Raw genomic sequence first — 21246 nt, forward strand, 5'->3', positions numbered from 1 at the left:
TAAACTAGCTAATTAAGATAAATGATTTATTTTCCTGGATTTTCAACATCAAGACCTACTTTTTTTTTTTTTTAAGATTTTATTTATTTATTTCCCCCCTACCCCCAAAGCCCCAGTAGATAGTTGTATGTCATAGTTGCACATCCTTCTAGTTGCTGTATGTGGGACACGGCCTCAGCATGGCCAGAGAAGTGGTGCGTCGGTGCAAGCCCGGGATCCGAACCCGGGCCGCCAGCAGCAGAGCACGAGCACTTAACCGCTAAGCCACGGGGCCGGCCCAAGACCTACATTTCAACAGCACGCCACAGACTTTGCTTATGTCACAACCATCTAATTAGCGAAAATTCTCATTCAGACATTAAAACTGCTACATACCCGTTCCTGAGCTCGATTTAACATGCTCATTGCTTCAAGGTCAAATGCATTCTCACTGAGTCTTTTCTGAGCAAGTGCCCGCTCACTCATTGCTGTAGAGATGTCCACAGGCTAAGAAAGAAAACATAGATAATTATCTCAAATTACAATAGAGCCCCTACATTCTGAAAAGTGCTCTTATCTTTAGTTGCTACATGTCAAAAACAAATTAACAGTCTTTCAATAATCTTGTAAAGTAGGGAGAAAATTCAAAAAGGTAAAATAACCTTAAAAAGTAGACAAGGATTATTTAAATTACAAAGTTATCAGAGGCAGCAGTTAAACTCAACCCAAAATTTGATGTCATCATATTTTCTACTATAGCAAATTATGACTGTAGAAAGTTCCATGAAGAATTTAAAAATCTCTACCCTTCACTAACAAAATAGTCACTTATAGTAAACTAAGAATTTTTTCAACTATTTTTGAACTATTAATTTTATATTCATTAGCAGTTTTCATTTTACCCTACTTATTATTACCATAACCTTCAGAAGCAATAAGCAAGGTTCTTGAATAAGCAAGCAGAAAACGATATCATGTCAAGGATCTCTCCTTTACTCATCTGCACATCTTTTCACCTTCTTGTGTTGCTCACAGATATAGTTTGGTCTTAAGAACTCAATTTCTTCAAAGAATATATTCATTACATAAATAAATTAATCTTTTGTTTTCAGTGTATATACATTTATGATCGAAGTTAAAATACTTCTTTGGGATAACATAAATTAAAACACTGAAAATAAGATACATTTGAAACATCGTAAGTTGTTCTTTTCAAAGCTCATATTCTACCTGTAAAAACCTTATGCTAAGCAGAGGTGACTTTATGGTTTAACTTTTTGAAATATTTCATAATGTCCAGGAAAATTCTTGAAGGTAAATCCTCTCCTCTTTGGAGCAAATTCCCAATTTGTCAGATTTGTGGAAGGCACAACCACACAAGGAAAAACCTATCAACTAAGTATTTGATGTTTTTTGTTCTAATATTAAGAGCTCAGGTTGATTTGTATCAACTCACCAATTCTTAACACTTGTTTTTCTTCTTACAAGACTTAACCCATTAATATTGTCTAGTTATTTCACCCAAGAAAATTCATTTTTGGAAAATGCTTATCTGACATGGGAAGGTTTTCCTATATTCATATACAAAGAATGATTAGTAAGTATTGCATGGATATGACCAATATAAGTAAGTCAGTAAATAAAGTTAACAGCTAAGGATTTTTTAAAAAGCTAAGTAACGGCTACCTATAATTTGACTGTGTGTTGCATTTAAATACTTCTTTTAAGAACAAGACCTGTACAGTAAAGAAGGGTATGTGACTATGAGTGAATAATTCTATTTCATGCATAAAGATTACTAATCTTCCTTTTCCTACCTTCAGAACCCCTTAATCACTCCATCATTCTTAGTTATCTTACTCAATCACCTAATAATATTCCTCCAGTGAAATTAAATTTTTTCTTCCACAAAGTATAGATTCTTATATATTGCCTTTTTAAAATGAAAGCAAAATTAAACTGAATTCATTCTGTAATTGTTGGCTAGACTGTTTGCAGATCTCATGAATCAAAGATCTTAATTTCTTAGTCAAATTAGTAAATTATCCACACTAATTAGAATATTTCTGGGGCCCATAAGAAATAATCTAAGTCAGACCAAAACACTAAAAAACTTAGTATGTTCACTTTTCGCTTACTTCTATTGTAATTCTAATCAACTGCTGAAACTTTAAATGGGAACCCAGACATTTCAGGTCAAAATTTATGTTCCTTCGGCCTACTTTAGACGTTTCCTAAAACTATTAGGTAGGAGTATTGATGTAATATTTGAAGGCCCACCAAATATATCTCAAGTACTGTTCATTAACCTTGCAATTATTTTGGGTTTCACAGCAGTCTATAAATCTAGTTGTTAAGGTGTTTAGGTATAAATAATAGCTTTTTATCATAAAAAGTCTAGACTCAGAGGAAATACTGGGAAAAATCTTATCTACCCACCATCCCAAGCCCTGACCCCCAATTTCCAATTATAAATTAGCTATAAAAATGTAGTTAAAATGGCTGTGAAAACTCCAGATTCTCTAGAATAAAATTAATTCTTCCCAACTGGAAAGCAAATGAATATCTGTATCTGTAAATTCATCCTTCCAAAGACATTTTATATCTTCATACTTTTTCTCTTTAAGGCTTTATTGAGTAAGCAGGTAACCTAAATGCCTCATCATTTATCCTGAGGATGAAACGTCATTCAAATCTCAGTAATATTTTATGTTAAATTCACATCTCACTCTGACAGAAATTTTTAATATAGCAAAACCTTAATGTTTAATAAAATTTACTTTAGATAAAATTACAACTAGTTTTTTATCCTGAGGTAATACAACCTCATTTAGTCTTCAACAGGCTTACCAAGGGAGCTGCAAGTTCACGTCAAAACTTTATTACCAAACAGTAATTTGACTATTAACTTCATATTCATATTTTTTAATGTGAAGAAAGACCCAAATAGAGTGAATCAGGATTATCTTAACCTTTTAAGGATCCTTGACAGTTTGCATCAAAAAAGCAAACTTTTGTTTCCAAAAAAAAGCAAACCATGTTTCCAGGTTCTCAAGGTAACTCAGGATATGCAATAATGAATAAAAAGCCACCTATAATCCCCAAATATTCAAGGACTAGACCAAATGTTAAATATCAGTATTACAACAGTCATAAACTATCACAACTACCCTTTAGAGCAGCACTGTCCAACAGAATTTTCTAGTGATAGTTAATAAGCATTATGAAATGTGACTAGTGCAATTAAGGAACTGATTTTTCAGTGGCTAGTGACCACTATATTGGACTATATAGTATGTATGTGTGTGTGTATATAGTGGACTATACTATAGAGTACAGCTTTAGAGCGTTAACCATCTTTTAATGTTGCTCAGAAACAGGAATGTGTGAAATCGGTACCAAAAAATGATGCTAAAAAGCCATTCTAAAAACTGAGAAAAAAAGAATCTTAAATCCCATAGAATACTATTATCGAGTTGTCATCAACAAGCCTTGTTTCCAGTGATACACTACAGACTTTCTACCTAATGTATAAAGTATAATTATGATTGTGTAGTAATATTCTAGGTATTATAACGGGGGGTGGGGGGGGATGTTTAATTTCCTTTTCCCTAGGCCTTGGTCTAAAAGGTGAAAGCTACATGAAAGGGTGTCCTGAATTATAATTCCAGTTCTCACATTAATAAAAACCTGTCCAAGTTATTTCATTTCTCTACTTTAGCAACAAAGCGGATTACTACTACTTCTATAACCTGAAAAGGTGTCAGGAATAGTGAAATACATAACATAATGGGCAACATGCATTTCATGGCCTAAGTTATAATCATGTACTTTCTGTATCTTCTTCATTTAAAGAATTCTTCTAAGCCAATTTGCTTCCTCCTTTTTGTTACCCAACAAGTACCTTAAGTATTTCTGTAGAAAGTCAATGAAAGGATATAAAAGAGCTAAAGAGAATTATTAGGAGGGGGTCAGTCAGATAAGGAAAATAACTCCTGTAATATGAAAATTATTTTCTACAATTGTAGGTATCTCAGGTATAAAAGGAAAATTTTAATTATAAGAAAATAGAACTAAAAAAAAAGCATCGGACCTGTATGTAAAGTATGATTTTAAGACACTTAGCAAAAAATACAAAGAAGTTCATATAGAAAAGAAAATGACAACTACAAAAACAAAAGCCATGCTAATACAGAATGTCTTAGTTACGTTTGACTAGTTTTAAAAAAATGATGAACCTTTTTATTATGTCATATAAACTTCTCTAGTACAACTCTGAGATAACTTATACATTTAATCTAAATGAATTATAACAGGAAAACACAATCTATTACATGGTTCAAAGAAATTCAGTATTAATCACCTAGGAGAATCTAAGAAGAGAAGAATGAATAACAAGGCTGTACTTAACACATTCTAGCACCAAGACCTATGTGTTTAATTTCCAATTAAAATTTTCATCTTACCCCCAAAAACTTAGCTTCCCTAAGCTTTGTAACTGTAGAGCTTCTAAACGTAAGAGAATTTTAGGTCCACTGGGATGTGGAAATATTCTTCAATGATACAAACCAAGCACAATGCCTGAGAAAAATTATCTTAACATGTAAGCAATCACTAGACCTTAATGGAGAGCTACCTCTGGACCTTTAAAACATTTATGATTGATGATAAACCCAAGGAAATTTTATGTCAAATATTACATTTAAATAAATCTTCTACCCAATAAGCCTTTGCTAACATTATTACCAAGAATTAATGCCTCCAAGGACAATTTTTAAAATATTAGTTTTCCAACATTTTTGATTTCATCATTTATAAATCAGATTCACACAAATATGGTCAAGGTTCTGCAGTCACTCCTTACTGAGGATGATGCTGGCTGGCTTCTGGGTAGGAAGACGATGCTATGGCAGTAGGGCACACAGTCTGATGACTTGATATTCCATAAGATATGGACTTATGTTGATCCATCCACGTCTATCCACTCAATACTTATGTCAAAGAGCACTCATGTGCAAGACAATTGGTAGGATTATAGCAAAGCTGAGATAAAATCTGTGATCTTTGCCTACATGTTTTATGCTCAAAACTAAAGAACCATAAACTCCATTTATATTTATTAAAATGAGAAAGACTGATAGGTTAAAAAAAAAGTAAAAAATACTATTCAGTTAAAATATTGACCATTTAAAAGAACTTTCCTTTTACTCTATAAAGCCTTTATTTCAACCCTTGACAGGGAATCAAAGGGGTCAATGCCCCCATAAAATGTCACCAATAGTATTCCACAAACACTGATACATAATACATTAATCTTAGAAATATATTTGTAAGATACAGCTAAATAACTAGAATTAAACATTTTATATTGTGAACATTTCCTCTAAGTGTTTAATATTACTGCTAGCTAAAAGTACAGAGACCTGAAAGCAAAACAAAATCCTGTCCCTTTTCCTCCTAAAATCTGGGGATTGTTTTGCTTAAACTTAACCTATTATCTTTTTTGAGTCTAATCTTCTAAGAAACTAGCTTAAAGAGTTCTGATATCAAGTAGTTGTATATATCCTCCCTCAGGAGAAATCTGCTTCATTTATTTAGCCCTCTGAACAGAATCTTTTTTTCTCCTGCTTTAATAAAAGACTCCTTATAATAAAATTGAATACCCACCTTTTCCCCCTGGGATTCCTTTGGAATAATTCCCCCCAACTTTTAATTAAAATCTGACAATCAATTTTGATAACAGACAAGGCTAAGGCACCACACTGTCAGTGTTAAAACTGAAAATGGCTGAGTACTGAATGTCAGATATATATATATATAAATACACACAAAAGAAACATAATCATCAGGATTCACTAAGCACTTGCCTCATGTTCAGCTGAAGTTAAAATAGTTATAGTCACTTATCTTTGCAGGAAGATCCCTTGGAATTTTGCAATATTTATAGGGCTTCACTCCATTGGAAAATTTTTCTCACATAAGAATCTCTGTTTTTTCCAACTCTGTTAAATGCTTAGTCTGCAAGAAATTACTAAAAGCATGTGTCTCAGAATTTCTAACTAAGTTTGTTCAGCCCTCTTGGCATGGTTTATATTCAGCTACTAGAAGATTTAAGTCAGTTGCAAATGTCAATTAACCTTTGCCCTCTTCACATGTGCAGGTAGCCTGATTTGGGGATTAGCAACTGAGCTACTCAACTGGTTTCACTCAAATATTGTCCAAACCAGCTATCCCTCCCTCACTGGTGATGGTATAACTTGCTTTAATTGTTGAACCTCAGGTAAACATAGATCATCACCGGTGACTGTAAGTTGCATTGGCTAGTTATCATGTTCAGCTTCACTGTATAGAATTTGATCTCTCTTAAAATGCCGGTCAAAAAAAACAAAAACAAAAACAAAAACAGTGACCATGTCGCCTGTGAATCATTCAGGGGAAAAAAATACTAGCAAAAACGTTTCTGATTTGGGTTCTGTTCACTTTCTGATTTTATATACAGGATTTGTAATATTGGAGGTGTTTAGTGGAAGATGATATGGCCAATGAAGGGAACCTGAAGGTGAAGAGTACAGGTCTCTCTGACTTACATATATCCCAGAACTGCAAGAAAAGAAGTAGGGAAGAAGTCCCACATTGTAAGGGCATCAGATATCTAGTCCAGTCCTTGGACAAATGTCTTGGCTTCCGAAACCAAGGGCAAGAGGTGATGACTAGTCTATGGTATCATTTAAAACTCCCACCCCCCTAGTAAGTCTCCACCCTCCCAGATCCCCCAAGCGTGATTTTGCACAACAAGTTAAATAAAAGTAAACTGTTTATTAAAAGATACAGCAAAGGTACAGATACAGAGATACATACAAAGATACAGATATATATATATATTTACATATATATACAGTCTTGCTGTTTTCATGTGCACTCTATTTAGCAGCACATTATTTAATCAGGCAGCATTTTAATGGGGTTGTTTTGACACTTGGTGTTATTACTGCGTCATTTTGACAAGATACAACTATAGCCTCGTGGAAATTAAGGTGTGAATTCCACTTCTCCAACTTTTTAATAGTGGCAAAGAGGGGAAGGAGAAGGGAAATGGAGTACCAAGGCTGAGCATTAGGTTAAACACAAGAATTCAAAAGGGCCAAGGTAGCACAGGGAAGGGAAAATGATTAAAATTAAAGGCTATCTGACAAACAACCCAGAGAAATAGTAACAAATTACCATTATTTAAAGGCAATGGGCTATGTATCCAAGATGCTCACATCAGCCTACAATGACCTTTTCCAATCCAGTTCTTGTGTTGAACCTGAGGATCTGCCTCTCTCTGCTCAATCCCTCCACCCAGTAAATTTGCTACCACCAAAATCTAGAACTATAGAGCCTTGAAGCAAAACGGGAAGCTAAATAGTTGTACCTTGGGCTACCTTCCCACAAGTGCAAGGAGGGCCCAATGTTGGGTAGGGATGTGACAACACTGTTCTCTGCAATTCGATGCTTTTCACTTTGTGGCTTGGTTCCACAAAGTGAATTGCATCGAGTTACTGTCAAATGAGAAGCTGCGGGTTGTTTCATCTGTCGTTTAACCCGGCCCTGCCGTTTAACCCGGCCCTAAGAAGAGTGAAACAGAATCCAAATCAGATATAAAATAACAATAAAATGGCAGATTCAGGTATAAAAAAGGAAAAATACATAATATTCCTCTTACTTACCTCAGAGGGCAAATTGCTGCTGAAAACATTATCATCATCTTTGTTTTCTTCACCATTTTTCTCTACAGGAACCCACTCTCCATAAACACTATCTGCTTCTTTTTTTCGATGTTGAGATCCAGATGACACAGGAAATTCTTTTGTTAATGTTACCTGGCTTTTTGGTGGAGTTGGCTTTGCCGCAGCAATCTAAAAAATAATGTATTTCTTAATTAAAACAAGAGATTTTTCAACATCTGAAAATTATTTTGTTCATTATTTCTCACACTATTTAAACCAAAAATTAAAGAACTAAATTCCATTTGAGCTTTACTTAACTAGTTCCGTAAGCTGTGCTGTTTCATCAATCCATAAACACTAATACTCACATTCAGATTGAAAAAAATGGGTTTGGGTTCACTGAGTTTAAAGGGATGATGATAAAAAGGAGGTTCTTCTTCCTCTTCATCCGAAACATGAGGCTTATTCACTATTACATCATCATCTTCTTTACTCTGTGCAATCTGTTTGCATTTCTTAAAAAATAAAAACAAACAAAAGATAAATCTTACACTTTATGTAGAATAACATGTAATTTCTTAAGAGAATCAAAACTACACAAAATCAACTTTCAAAAGTAAGACAAGATTAATGAGAGGTTCTAGATGGGTCACTTAGCTTATTAGCTATGATTTAAACACACTCTAGGTGGTCAGTCAGTCAACAACATTTATTGAGCACCTACTATGTGCAGAGCACTGTACTGGGCACTGTCCAGGGAATACAAAAAAAAAAAGTAGAAGACATGGTCCCTGCTCCCAAGGAGCTTACAGTCTAGTTCAAGAGACGGAATACATACACATGAGATAACTGAGGAACGCTTTTACAGAGCAACACAATTAACAAGTGCAAACTGATATAATACAAACTGAGTACATAAGTGCTGAAAGAACAAAAGCCTAAGAGAGAACAGAATCAGGAAGAATTTGATAATCAAGGGATATTCCTTGAAGAGTTCTAAGCCAGATTTTCATAGTTAAGAACAAAGACTGGCAGGGAAAGGAAAAGAAAGTCATCCTAGTTAGGTGGTGGTAAAAAGGTGAGAAGAAACTTATTAGAAGGGACAAGAGGGCTGAAGATGAGGCTAAAAACATATAGGGAAATACTAAGTGTTCACAAGGTCTTGGATAAGGAGCTTGGATTTGATAAGCAAGCAATGAAAGCCTTTACTAGGTCCTTAAATTAAAAAAAAACAAAGAGTTGTAATTCATATTGTAATAAATCTAAGTGAGGAAACAGATTAAGAAATTAATGATCCCCCAAACGTATGGTAAAATAAAAGATCTGAAACGTGTGACTGGGTTAGATAGCAACGTGTCTCTCCATAAATGTTTTGTAGGTTGAGTCTCTAAAGGAATAGAACTCAAGAATGGAAAATAAGGCATGATGGAGAAGGTTCAACTGATGAGGTCTGACACAAAAAGCAAAGTCAATTCCTTCCTGAGAAGCAAAGGAACAGACTCCGTTACCTGGCTTTATAAAAAGGTCAGAGTAAGTCTGGGTGGACTTGTCTCTATACAAGCAGAATTTGTCACATCCATTATCAATTGAAAATATTACAATAGGATAAAAAGCTCATTTAGCCAAAAACACAGAGTATACCAAGCTTGTAACCAAGGAGAACAGAATATATTGACAATGGCAGGCTGGCATAAGGCTAGCCAACAACAAGTTTCAATATATGAAACAGTGTGATATTTCTGGATCCTAGCAGCAATATTTCAGCATCCTCCCTCCCCCCTCCCCCAAAAAACAAAAATAACATTAATAACAAAACAAAGCCAAAAACAAAAGCCTCAATTGAAAAGATCAAATTCTTAAAAACAAAAATGTGTTTAAAATATATATGTTACTGCCAAAACCCGAACCGCAGGAAGAACTGATAATGGCTGGCCATTATCACCAATGGCTGGTACCAAACAGCCAAAACCCGAAATGTTGATGCGAAAGAAGTTCCTTTCAGGCAATGGCCAGCTATTCTCATTAATTTCCAAGCTCCGGTGGCAAAAGATCATTTCTGAAGATTGTCTGTGTCTTTGCGTATATGCAGTACACTCGTGGCGATCAGTGAACACGTCGTGAATGGAAACGAAACTGTAGGCGAGCTTCTGCGTGTTGCTCACTCAACACCTCCTCCATTCAAACGAACCGTCCCACTCCTCAGTCAGTTTGGCTTCTAAAACTGGAAAGCAAAAGTAATGGGAAGTAACTTTTAGCTAGCGGAGCTTAGCCATCCCGGATAATGGCCTGCTAAACAGAGCTTCTGCCGCTGCCACATCTGTATTTCGGGTTTTGGCCACTCGGTGCCAGCCATTATCAGTTCAGCCCACAATTCGGGTTTTGGCACGCTCCAGACTCAACATCACTGGAATAATCCATTTAAGAATGAAAACAAATTCTGTCTTGCTTACCTCAGTTAGTTCTTCTATAGTAGCTCCTCCTGACTTTTTAGCAACTTTCTCCTCTATTGTAGGTGGAGGTGCAGGCTTTAGGTTTGGCGGTAAAGGAACACCAGCCTTAGCACACATGGCAGCTGCATTAGCTTTGGCTATTTCAAGTAATTGAGCCTTATCTGTAAGAGGAAAAATATAAGAAGCAGTTTTCCTAAAAGGCTGTACATTTTCTATTATCTTAAGTTTTATATGCTAACAAAACTAAAGGCATCGATTTTCTGCCCTAACTTATAGCTGTGATCAAATCACTCTTTCACTCAAAGTTTTTCAGGGAATGCCCTCTATTTAAAGAATTACATCCACATTTAGCTTCCCATTCAATTACTATACAAAATAGCTGAATTATACAACTTAAATAAATGATCACCTTGCCACACACTCTAAGACACACACCTGCCAAAGCCTACTATACTTTATTCTCCAAAATTATGTCCTTAAATTACCTTCCCTTTAATCTCTGACAACATTTTAAATCACACTCTGAGCCCAAGTTCAACTGCCACCTCTTCTAACAAGTCTTAAGTCAGAATTTAATATTTCTCTCCACGGTGCTGCCAAAGTGCCTTACCTATACCAGTACTTAGAGCAATCATCACATTCTGCTGTTTGGCAGTTTTACTACTTGGTAAAAAAGACACATATGCATTTTATCCACGTCTTCTCTACTAACTTGTAATCACTTCAGAAATTACATACTGTTCTTTTGTTTTGAATAAAAAAAGAACTCAGAAACCTTTTGTCGAACTGAATGTACTCCCCCTATTGTTCTCTTACACTCTTTTTCTTTAGACAACTCTGACCTGAAAATGTCCAATATACTGGGATAACAATAAATTTCCACTATTATTGCAGGTGGTCATGTATTATCCATCAAGTTTTAATCATCTCTGCACACTTCTTAACATCAGGGGAAATTAGAGCACTTTTTATTTTTAAAGTAAGGCAGATTATTAAAATCACTTAAGTAAATTTCACTTTATTTTGCTAGTATCAGCTACTCAGGTAAATGACTCCCCACAAACAAAATTCCCTACTCACTTCCATTACCCATTATACCAATCAGAATTACCCTCACAAACATTTCACAGTCCTGTACTGCCATTTTAAGACACATAACTTATTAATAAACAAACATTGTAATTTTAGGCTTATTTGCAAAGATCCATGTTGGAATACATACAGTAACAGTCTGACAATATACTAGCCATGACTTTAACTAGACTTCTACTTTTCATTTTTAGTGATGGAAGATGGTTCAAGCAAAATAAAACATTCAAGTATGCAAACACCTTGGTTCTAATATACTCCAAAGCAGGTCTTCTTAACTCTAATTACAAATGTACTTATCCTCACATTTTCTAAACACAAGCTAATCTAATTTAAAAAATTTAAAGACAGAAATATTTATCCTAAACCAATAACCCAAAATATTCCATTTGACTTAAAGATCAGAAAAAACTCAGATTTAAATCATTCTCTAGGGCCGGCCCCGTGGCTTGGTGGTTAAGTGCACGCGCTCCGATGCTGGTGGCCCGGGTTCGGATCCCGGGCGCGCACTGAGGCACCACTTCTCCCTCCATCCTGAGGCCGGGCCCACATACAGCAACTAGAAGGATGTGCAGCTATGACATACAACTATCTACTGGGGCTTTGGGGGGAAAAAATAAATAAATAAAATCTTTAAAATAAATAAATAAATAAATAAATCATTCTCTATTACAATACCATTAAATTTTAAAATGACTCACTCAAATCTGTCAGACGTTTAGGTGATCTGCCTCTTTCAGAAGACCTGGATCGTTTACGACGGATAGGAGATCTGCTAAACCTTCTTCTCAAGGGTGTTCGTGATCGCCTTAATCTGACTGGTGATATACTGAAGCTTCGTCTTCTCACCACAGACCTGGATCTTCTCCGACGGCTAGGGGTGCGGCTCCGTCGGCTAGGGGTGCGGCTCCGTCGGCTTGGGGTGCGGCTCCGTCGGCTTGGGGTGCGGCTCCGTCGGCTTGGGGTGCGGCTCCGGCGGCTTGGGGTGCGGCTCCGGCGGCTTGGAGAAATGCTAAAGCTCCTTCTCCCCGCAGATCTAGACCTTCTTCGGCGACTCGGAGTGTGACTCCGACTCCGACGACTTGGGGTGCGACTTCGAGCTCTAACTGTTTTCCGGTTATCCCTGGAGCTTGATCTTTTTCTTTTTCTTTCCCTGGACTTGGATCTGTGCTTTGGTGATCTTTTGCGCTTCTCTTTTGATACAGATCGCCTTCCTCTAGACTTTGATCTTGACCTGCTGCTCCTCCTCCTGCGTCTTGAACGTGACCGTGAACGTGTTTGAGAGCGATGAGACTTTGACTTAGATGATCTCTTCCTTGCCCTAGAACGAGACTCACTGGTGCGCTTGCGTGATTTGTGTTCAGATGACTTGGAACGCTTACTTCGAGATCTTAATGAAGAGTCTCTTTTCTTTTCTTTCTCACCTTTGTCACGGTTCTTATTTTTCTTGCTTTTTTCATGTGTGTCCTTAACTTTTACAACAATTTCATAATCATCTTTTTCCTCTGAAGATGACTCTGAAGCTCTTTCTGGTATACTAATTACAACTGGACTGGCAGCAGATTTGTCACGTTCAACTTCACTTGCAAGTAAAGGTCCTTCAATACCAGCTCTGAGGCTTGTAAGACGTTCCATGTCCTTAGGAAGTAATGGTCTCACTAAATCTGCTTCATTAATATCGTCAATATTGGCAGAAAATCCTGAATCAGACAATATCTCTTTAGTTGGGAGAGGTACTTCTTTATCTTCTCCACTACTTTCTTTAGGGCTGAGAGCAACTGCTAATGTCTGGTCACTCTCTTTTATAGGTAATGGTCCTTCTGCATCCTTACTAATAAAATTATTATTAGATGGTAAATCAAGATGAATATCTTTAGCAGGCAAAGGTCCCTCTATGTCAGCTTCACTACCACCACTGGGGCTGGTGGAAATTACCATGTCATGGTCAATATCTTGTGTAGTCAAAGATACTTCAACATCATATTTACTACCTGAACTAAGAGCAAATGCCGTGGCAAATTCAATACCCTTACTAGTTCCCACTGCTTCAGGTTCAAGAGCAAGGGGACCAGTAGAAGATAGCGCTCCTCCTCCATCAGTTTCACTAACACTAGGGCAGGTATCCAATACTGTACATTGTTTCGTCTCGCTGGTGGGCAAAATTTTCTCTTCACCAATTTCACCAACAGCACCAGTGCTGATAGCAGACACTGTGTTAGGTTCCATGTCTTTAGCAATTAAATGATTATTTATATTAAGGTCTATATTTACACCATGTTCATTTTCATAAGAGTCATTCTTTAGGTGTCCTTCAGCATGTGGCTCTTCATCTGAATGCATAGGAATCTCCTGCATGCAAATTTCTGGAGCAAGATTTTGATCACCAGACAGTAAATTCATTCCTTTTATACCACTAGACTCCAGCATCATTGGTGTAGACTCTAAAACCATATCAGTTGGTATTACTTGAGTCTGCTGCACAACAGTAAGTGCAGGCTCTGAAACTGTCACAATGGATTCCTGGACAGAAACAGAGGGTTCTGAAACAATCATGTTAGGTTGAAGGACAGACACTGCTGGTTCCAGGATAGGAACAGTAGGCTCCAGGGCAGAAACAACTGGCATAGGAATGGTAACATGCTCTGGCTTAGCCAAGGCCAGAGGCTCCGGGACAGTGTCAGCTGGTGGGTCCAGGACAGCCACGGATGGAGGGTCCATGACAGCCACTGCTGGGGGCTCCAGGGCAGCCCCAGCTGGTAGCTCTGAGACAGCTGTGGCTGGCAGCTCTAGAGTGCTCCGTGATGGCTCTGGAATAGTTACTGCAGGCTCCAACAGGGACACAGACATCTCTGAAGCAACACGTCCTGAAGCTCTCAAGGAATCAAAGGTTTCTGCTGTCTCTGACATAATAGAAGGCTCTGATGTTAACACAGTTGGTTCAGCTGACATTATGGGAGTTTCAGACACCACATAAGTCACTGGTCTCTCTGGAACAATCTCATGTTCTTCTGCAACTACAGCAGACTCCATAGGTATTGACATAACCGAAGACTCTGGCTCTAGTGGTGGTTCTGGAACAGTCACAGTAGCCTCTGATGCTAACACTGAAGGCTCTGATGCTGACAATGAATAATTAGCAGGCACTGCCGAAGGTTCTGAAATCTCACTTTGACTCAGGGGAGGTTCAGGCAGCGGTACAGACTCTTCAGGAGGTAATGCTGACACCTCAGTAGGCCAAGTATTTTCAGCTGTTAATGTTGACTGCTCAGTAGGTAATGCCGGACCCTCTGGTGGTTCCTCAGGAGGCAACGGTGGTGTCATTGGTGGCTCCTCAGGTGGCAATGGTGGCATTGTTGGAGGCTCTTCAGGAGGCAAAGGTGGCACCATATATGCCTCCGTATATGTATCAGTATAAGAATCAGTGTAAGAATCAGCTGCCATAGACATCATTGAACGATCAGCAGTATAAGATGACATCATAGATCGATCAGCTGCAGTGTACGATGACATCATAGACCGGTCAGCAGCAGAGTACGATGACATCATAGACCGGTCGGCACCCATGGACATCATAGATCGGTCAGCCATCGGGGACATCATGGAGCGCTCGTAAGCTGACATCATAGAGCGCTCGTAAGCTGACATCATAGAGCGTTCGGCCATAGGAGACATCATAGAGCGCTCATAGGCTGACATCATAGAGCGCTCATAGGCTGACATCATAGAGCGCTCAGCCATAGGGGACATCATAGAGCGCTCATAAGACATCATAGAGCGTTCATAAGATGACATCATGGAACGTTCTGCAGCATAGGACATCATCATAGAACGTCTAGATGCTAACATCAGGGGTCTAGGTGCTAACCTATATGGCCTGGGGGCTATTCTATAGGACCTGGGTGCTATCCTATAGGGTCTAGGTGACATCCTATAGGGATCAGGAGTTAGTCTGTAGGGATCATGGCCTAATCTATAGGGGTCCTGCCCTAACCTGTAGGCATCATGACCTAACCTATAAGGGTCATGACCTAACCTATACGGATCCTGAGCTAACCTGTAAGGATCCTGAGCTAACCTATAGGGATCAGGAGATTTTGAACCCAACATAGCAGAATCTTGGGTACTAGATGCTAACATCTGGGCATCCATAGTACCAGACGCTAACATCTGAGCATCCATGGTGCCGGAAGCTAACATTTGAGAGTCCATAGTGCCAGATGCTAACATCTGGGAATCCATAGAGCTAGTTGCTAACATCTGGGAGTCCATGGTGCTGGTTGCTAACATCTGGGAGTCCATGGAGCTGGTTGCTAACATCTGGGAGTCCATGGAGCTGGTTGCTAACATCTGGGAGTCCATGGAGCTGGTTGCTAACATCTGGGAGTCCATGGAGCTGGTTGCTAACATCTGGGAGTCCATGGAGCTGGTTGCTAACATCTGGGAGTCCATGGAGCTGGTTGCTAACATCTGGGAGTCCATGGAGCTGGTTGCTAACATCTGGGAGTCCATGGAGCTGGTTGCTAACATCTGGGAGTCCATGGTGCTAGAGGCTAACATCTGGGAGTCCATGGTAGTGGACGCTAGCATTTGGGAGTCCATGGTAGTAGACGCTAGCATTTGGGAGTCCATGGTGTTGGAGGCTAACATATGGGTCTCCATGGTGTTAGAAGCTAACATATGGGATTCTTGGGCCATCAAAGGATCCACTCCTACTGTTACAGAAGTCTCCCCCACTAATGTAGTAGGCAGCTCCTGTGCTACCGTATTATAGGATTCCAGCGCTGTCGTCGAGGGCACCTCCAGGGACTGCGACACGGTCATCGTTGACAGCTCCGTTGTCACCACAGACTGGACAGAGATCTCTAGCGCCACAGTTGCCACAGGCTGCCCAGGCAACTCTGGCGCCCCAGGCTGCCCTGGCAACTCCAGCACCCCAGTTGCCAGAGGCTGCCCCAAAAGCTCCAGTGCTCCAGCTGCCCCAGACTGCCCCGAGAACTCCAGTGCCCCAGTTGCCATGAGCTGCCCAGGCAACTCCAGTGCCCCAGTTGCCACAGGCTGCCCCGACAACTCCAGTGCCCTAGTTGCCGAAGGCAGCCCTGGCAACTCTGGCACCCCAGTCACCGAAGGCTGCCCTGACAACTCCAGCGCTGTCGTTGCCACTGGCTGTCCTGGCAACTCCAGCACCATCGCTGCCTCAGGCTGCCCCAGCAACCCTGTTGCCGTTGTCACCTCAGGCTGCCCAGGATGTTCCATCGCTGTCATCCCCACAGGCTGCTCCAACTCTGTCGTCGTCACAGGTTGTTCGGTCAACTCCATTGCTACTGTTACCACAGGCTGCCCTGGCAACTCTACTGCTGCTGTCACCGCAGGCAGCCCTGGCAACTCCTGTGCCATCACAGGTGGCTCTCGTACCTCCTGTGGTGGCTCCAACCCCACAGATGGTGCTGGAAGCCCTGGCAATTCCTGCGACAACTGTGGCACTGATGTCACAGAGGGCCCCGGCAACTCAGGCACTGCTGTCGCAGGGGGCCCTAGCAACTCAGGCACTGGGGTAGAAAGGGGCCCTGGCAACTCTGGCACCGGGGTAGCAGAGGGCCCAGGTAACTCCAGCACTGGAGTCACAGGGGGCCCCTGCAACTCCGGCATGGAGGTCGCAGGTGGCCCCGGCAACTCCATCGCTGAGGCCACCGACGACTCCGGCAGCTCCAACGCTGTGGTCTTGGGCAGCTCCAGCAACTCCTGTGGTCTTGTCATGGATGAATCTGCAATCTCCGATGGTACTTCTACAGGCTGCTCTGGCAATCTGAGCACTTCAGTTGCAGATGACTCTGGAAAATCCATTGTTGTTGATGTGCTTGGCTCTGGGTGTACCTCAGTAGGTGTCTCTGATGGTACCACAAGGGTTTCTGATGGCTCGAGCACTTGTGCTACTGGAGGCTCTAACGACATGATCTTTGATGGCTCTGGAGGTGTGCTCTCCAAAGTTTTCAGCACAGACTTCATCTGATACTCCATTGACATTGTTACAACTGGCTCAGATGACTTCAGCACTACTGTTGTAGTAGGCACTGGTGCTGTTGCAAAGGGATCCACAATCTTTGTCATGGATGGTTCCAGCATTACTGCCACAGACTGCTCTGACTGCACTGAGATTACTGATGTAGATGCAACTGATAGTTCTGCAGTTTTTGTGGTTGGCTTCAGAGTTTCTAAGGTGTGTGGCTCTGATACCTCCATTGATACTATAGGAGGTTCTAGCACAACTGCAGGAGATTCAATGGTCTCAGATAGGCCAAACACTCTTACAGGATGCTCCAGTGCCATAGCCGAAGGTTCAGAATCAAACTTCAAAAAGGAATCTGATTCTAAATCTATGTTCCCATCATGATGTGATTTCGGCTTTGATTCAGATTCTTCTGGCTGTCTTTTATACTTTTTTTCCTTTTCTTTCTTCTTTTTCTTCTTTTTATTTTTGTGCTTTTTATGCTTCTTTGACTTTTTGGTGGGAATTTCATCAGTAGGATCTGTTTGTACAGACACACATCTGCTTTTTCTGGAGGCCTCCTTCAAGTCTGAAATTAAGGGAAATCAATTTCAATTTATCAAACATTCCCCAAAGTACATTTACATAAATCATATAAGCCAAGATTCACATTCCACATTAAAACACCATTGCATAACATTTCTTGTTAAAAACTATTTTCCATAAACCAATCACCTGAAGATTGATACTTTTCCTATATTTCTTTCCACAACTACAGCCTGGGTTAAAAATAAGTTATTAGTTGATCACAAAAACTTTTGAAACTACATTAAGATATGTTTTATTAAATTCATTTAAAATGAGTATTTTCTCCAGCTCTCAAATTATAGTGAATTACTTTTAAACTACACTTATAGATGAGTATCTTTCACATTACCGCTAGAATTTCTTTGAAAAATACCCATGTTAAATAATTTTTATGACTATTTTATAACCCCTATTTATACAGGAAGCAACATGGCACTGGCTGTGGAACAGCCTGTCTTGCTTTTGGATCCTGAATCAATCCACCACTCACTAGATGAATGGACTTGGCCAAATTACTAACACTCTGTGTCTCCTAGAGTAGAGGACGAAGTGAGCTAAAACATACAAAATACACTGAACAATGCCTGGCACACAGTAAGCCCTCAAGAAACACTAGTGACTGCTTTTATATAGTTTACAAAGGTCTGAACTTGAATTTTATCTTATCATACCCATGTTACATTCTAACAAAAATAAGACCTTTTCCCCCAATACTCTTCTAAAATTACTAACATAACTTTAACGTATCTACTTAGAAAATAATACAGTAATTTGGGAAGGAAATTCTTACAGCCCTTAACATGTAACTTAACAACACTGCAATTTGCATATCTGAAAGAGAAAGTGGATAAATTCCATTCTACAACCAGATGGGATTTACGCTGATGCCAACATCAAATTAATAAATCTTAGTGGTCACAGAAAAAGCTGATCAGAAATCCATGCCATCAAGATCATGGAAAAAATGAATCAACACATGACAAGACCTATTCCAAAGCAAACTAACAATTTTCTGTTAATTGTTTAATAAGCAGCAAATACTAGCTAAGTTATATTTCAATCAGGAAAAAGTTGCCAGAGCCATGCATCTAGGTATAGCTAAAATCTACACTTTTTTACCATACTCTATACCAAAAATAAAAACAAAAAAAAATAAGAAACCATAACACACACCCCCATTTGCAAAACTAAACGAAGACACTGTTATCTTTGTGATCAATCATAAATCTTTCATTTCCAAACATCAATTATTTAATCAATTCCGAAAACGTTAAATATCCAAGCAATGATCCCTCTCCATTCATTGTACTTTTAAGAGGGATGGATGCAAAAACAAGGCAATCTCTAAGCTAGGGCTTTAAAATAAAACCTCCCAGGGTTTTAAAATCATTACAGATTTGGTCCAGACTCCCGTATCTCCCAAAACTGACATTTACACAACTGTTCAATGAAAACCTACATTCAAAATCTTGGCATTGAGGCGCTACAAGACTGAATCAGATAAAGTTATATTGCACCAGCAAAGCAAACAAGTGCATCAATGCTCATGTTTCAGTACAACTGTATTTTCAAAGAAGGTAAATCAATTAAACTAAAACTTAGAAATTTTTGAAGTTTTGGATCTAATGAACATTTTAAATGTTCTCTGCAGTCAAGAAATAATACTGTTAATTCTTAAAAACTCTTAGAACAAAATTTTTGAGACAGCTAATTATCTCCAACTTACCTGGTTTATATCGTAGTTCTGTATCTAAGACTCCAGAAAGTACTTCCTCTATCTTCTGCACTATTTCTTCATTTGGTAGGCTCCTGGCAGACGCAGCTGCATCACCTGCCTGGTTTCCTTCAACAGGTGTATTTGTTTCACCGTTGAGCTGGCCTTCACTCCTTCCACTTGACAAGAAAAGTTACCAAAATTCATTAATATTTTTACTATATCATATAATAATTTTAGATTTGTAACTCAAATAAGTAAAATAATCTTATATTGTTCACACATTTCACTATTTTTGTATTTCTTTCAGATGATATTCCCTGCCAATAGTGATTCCTTAACACTATCTATTTATAGTTGGTACATTTTCACTTTTACACAATTACAGTTTTCAGAACTGTGAAAGTTAAGAAAAAGTCTCTGAACAAATTTATAAGCTCATCTTTTTTTTTTTTTTTTTTTAATAAAATTCTCCCAGAAACCTAAATTGATTTAGATTTAGGTTACCTGCATATTTATCTCAGGGAAGGAAAATTAAGATTGCCATCTCAAATCCAAAGAAAAATATATGACCTAACATTATGGGAGAAGCTATAGCCACGATAAAGCCACACCTGTGCACGGATCATAATCAGTATCAAGGAACACAAAGTTAGCCACAAACACATTAAGTAAAAAGGGTAACTTGCAGCCTCTGATCAGGTTTAGACTTAAGTTACTGAAATGCCATAAACTTTAAAAACATTTTTATCCAGTTATCAAAAATCCTGGGATTAAAAAAATTCCTGGTGTTCAAAAAAAATTCATGTAAAACAAGTGACAATTCATTTATACTAACAGTAAAGGAATGAACGGCTTCACATATTTTCAATTCACAGAGCCAGAACAATCTTGACATTTACCTAGTCATTCTTACTATTTTTGCTTAAATTTACAAAATTGTTTTGAAAAATAACTTCAACAATTTAACTTAAATTTTAGCTACCAAAACAGACACAGCTAACAAAAACTTATGCTTCCAATACCTGATAAAAGCCTGAACAGTCAAAAAATTAAAAAATTCAGTATTCAACTAAATGTTATTAAGGAACAGTTGGTTTTCTAATATAATGAATCATATAATAACAATGAACATTTATTGACTATTTATTAGTGTCACTCAATTGTACATTTTAATAACTCATTTAATCCTAACAAAACTCTAAGATCAGCATTATTACTCTCATTTTATAAACGAGGAAAACGAGGCACAGAGAAGACAACAAACCTAGCTGAAGGTCACATCTATTAAGAGGTGAAACTGGTATTCAAAACCAGAGCTCATATTCCTAACCCCCATCTATATATGATAACTATCTAAATGGAAATCTCCTTACCCAAACTGATACATATAAAAACAGGTGGGAAAAAATGCAAATATAGCTCACTGAAACGGCAAATAATCAAAAATTTGTTTTCAGACTGGTAACATATTACCTATTATTTAAGAAGCTGAGCATTCCTCTAGTAATAAATTGCTTTAATATCCTTTTTAGATTTTCTTTCCAGAGCTCTTTATTTTACACTTTTCTTAAGCACTTACACATACATAATTACCTCACTAAAAAGGCCAGTCTATGAGAAAGTTATCCTCTTAAGGCTATCAGAATGTTTACCTCAATTGCTGAAAAGGGATGAAAATTTCAAACCACCTATCCATCAATACGTTCCTACAATAGAAGTCTAAAGAGCCAT

At 38.5% G+C, this 21246-nt stretch overlaps 1 protein-coding gene across 5 annotated transcripts in view; it reads right to left on the reverse strand.

The window, feature by feature from the left end:
* SON (SON DNA and RNA binding protein) overlaps positions 1-21246 on the reverse strand; it is a 32564-nt gene that overhangs the window by 9622 nt on the left and 1696 nt on the right. For 3 of the 5 annotated variants that reach the window (XR_015548714.1, XM_087418127.1, XM_087418128.1), the window contains exons 2-7: positions 19525-19691; positions 11929-17799; positions 10139-10299; positions 8057-8203; positions 7689-7877; positions 376-486 (exon numbers count right to left, since the gene is read on the reverse strand). Coding sequence is in view for 4 of the 5 variants with exons in the window: in XM_087418127.1 (XP_087274253.1) it covers positions 376-486; positions 7689-7877; positions 8057-8203; positions 10139-10299; positions 11929-17799; positions 19525-19691 (6646 nt within the window). In the remaining variant the exon portion in view is untranslated. Of the gene's footprint in view, positions 1-375; positions 487-6780; positions 7588-7688; positions 7878-8056; positions 8204-8378; positions 9910-10138; positions 10300-11928; positions 17800-19524; positions 19692-21246 lie in introns of those variants that run through there. The other 2 variants (XM_087418129.1, XM_087418130.1) reach the window with 2 other exon arrangements.

Source organism: Ceratotherium simum, chromosome 27, assembly GCF_057802395.1.
Source record: "Ceratotherium simum simum isolate JZ-2026a chromosome 27, ASM5780239v1, whole genome shotgun sequence".
Lineage (NCBI taxonomy): Eukaryota > Metazoa > Chordata > Mammalia > Perissodactyla > Rhinocerotidae > Ceratotherium > Ceratotherium simum.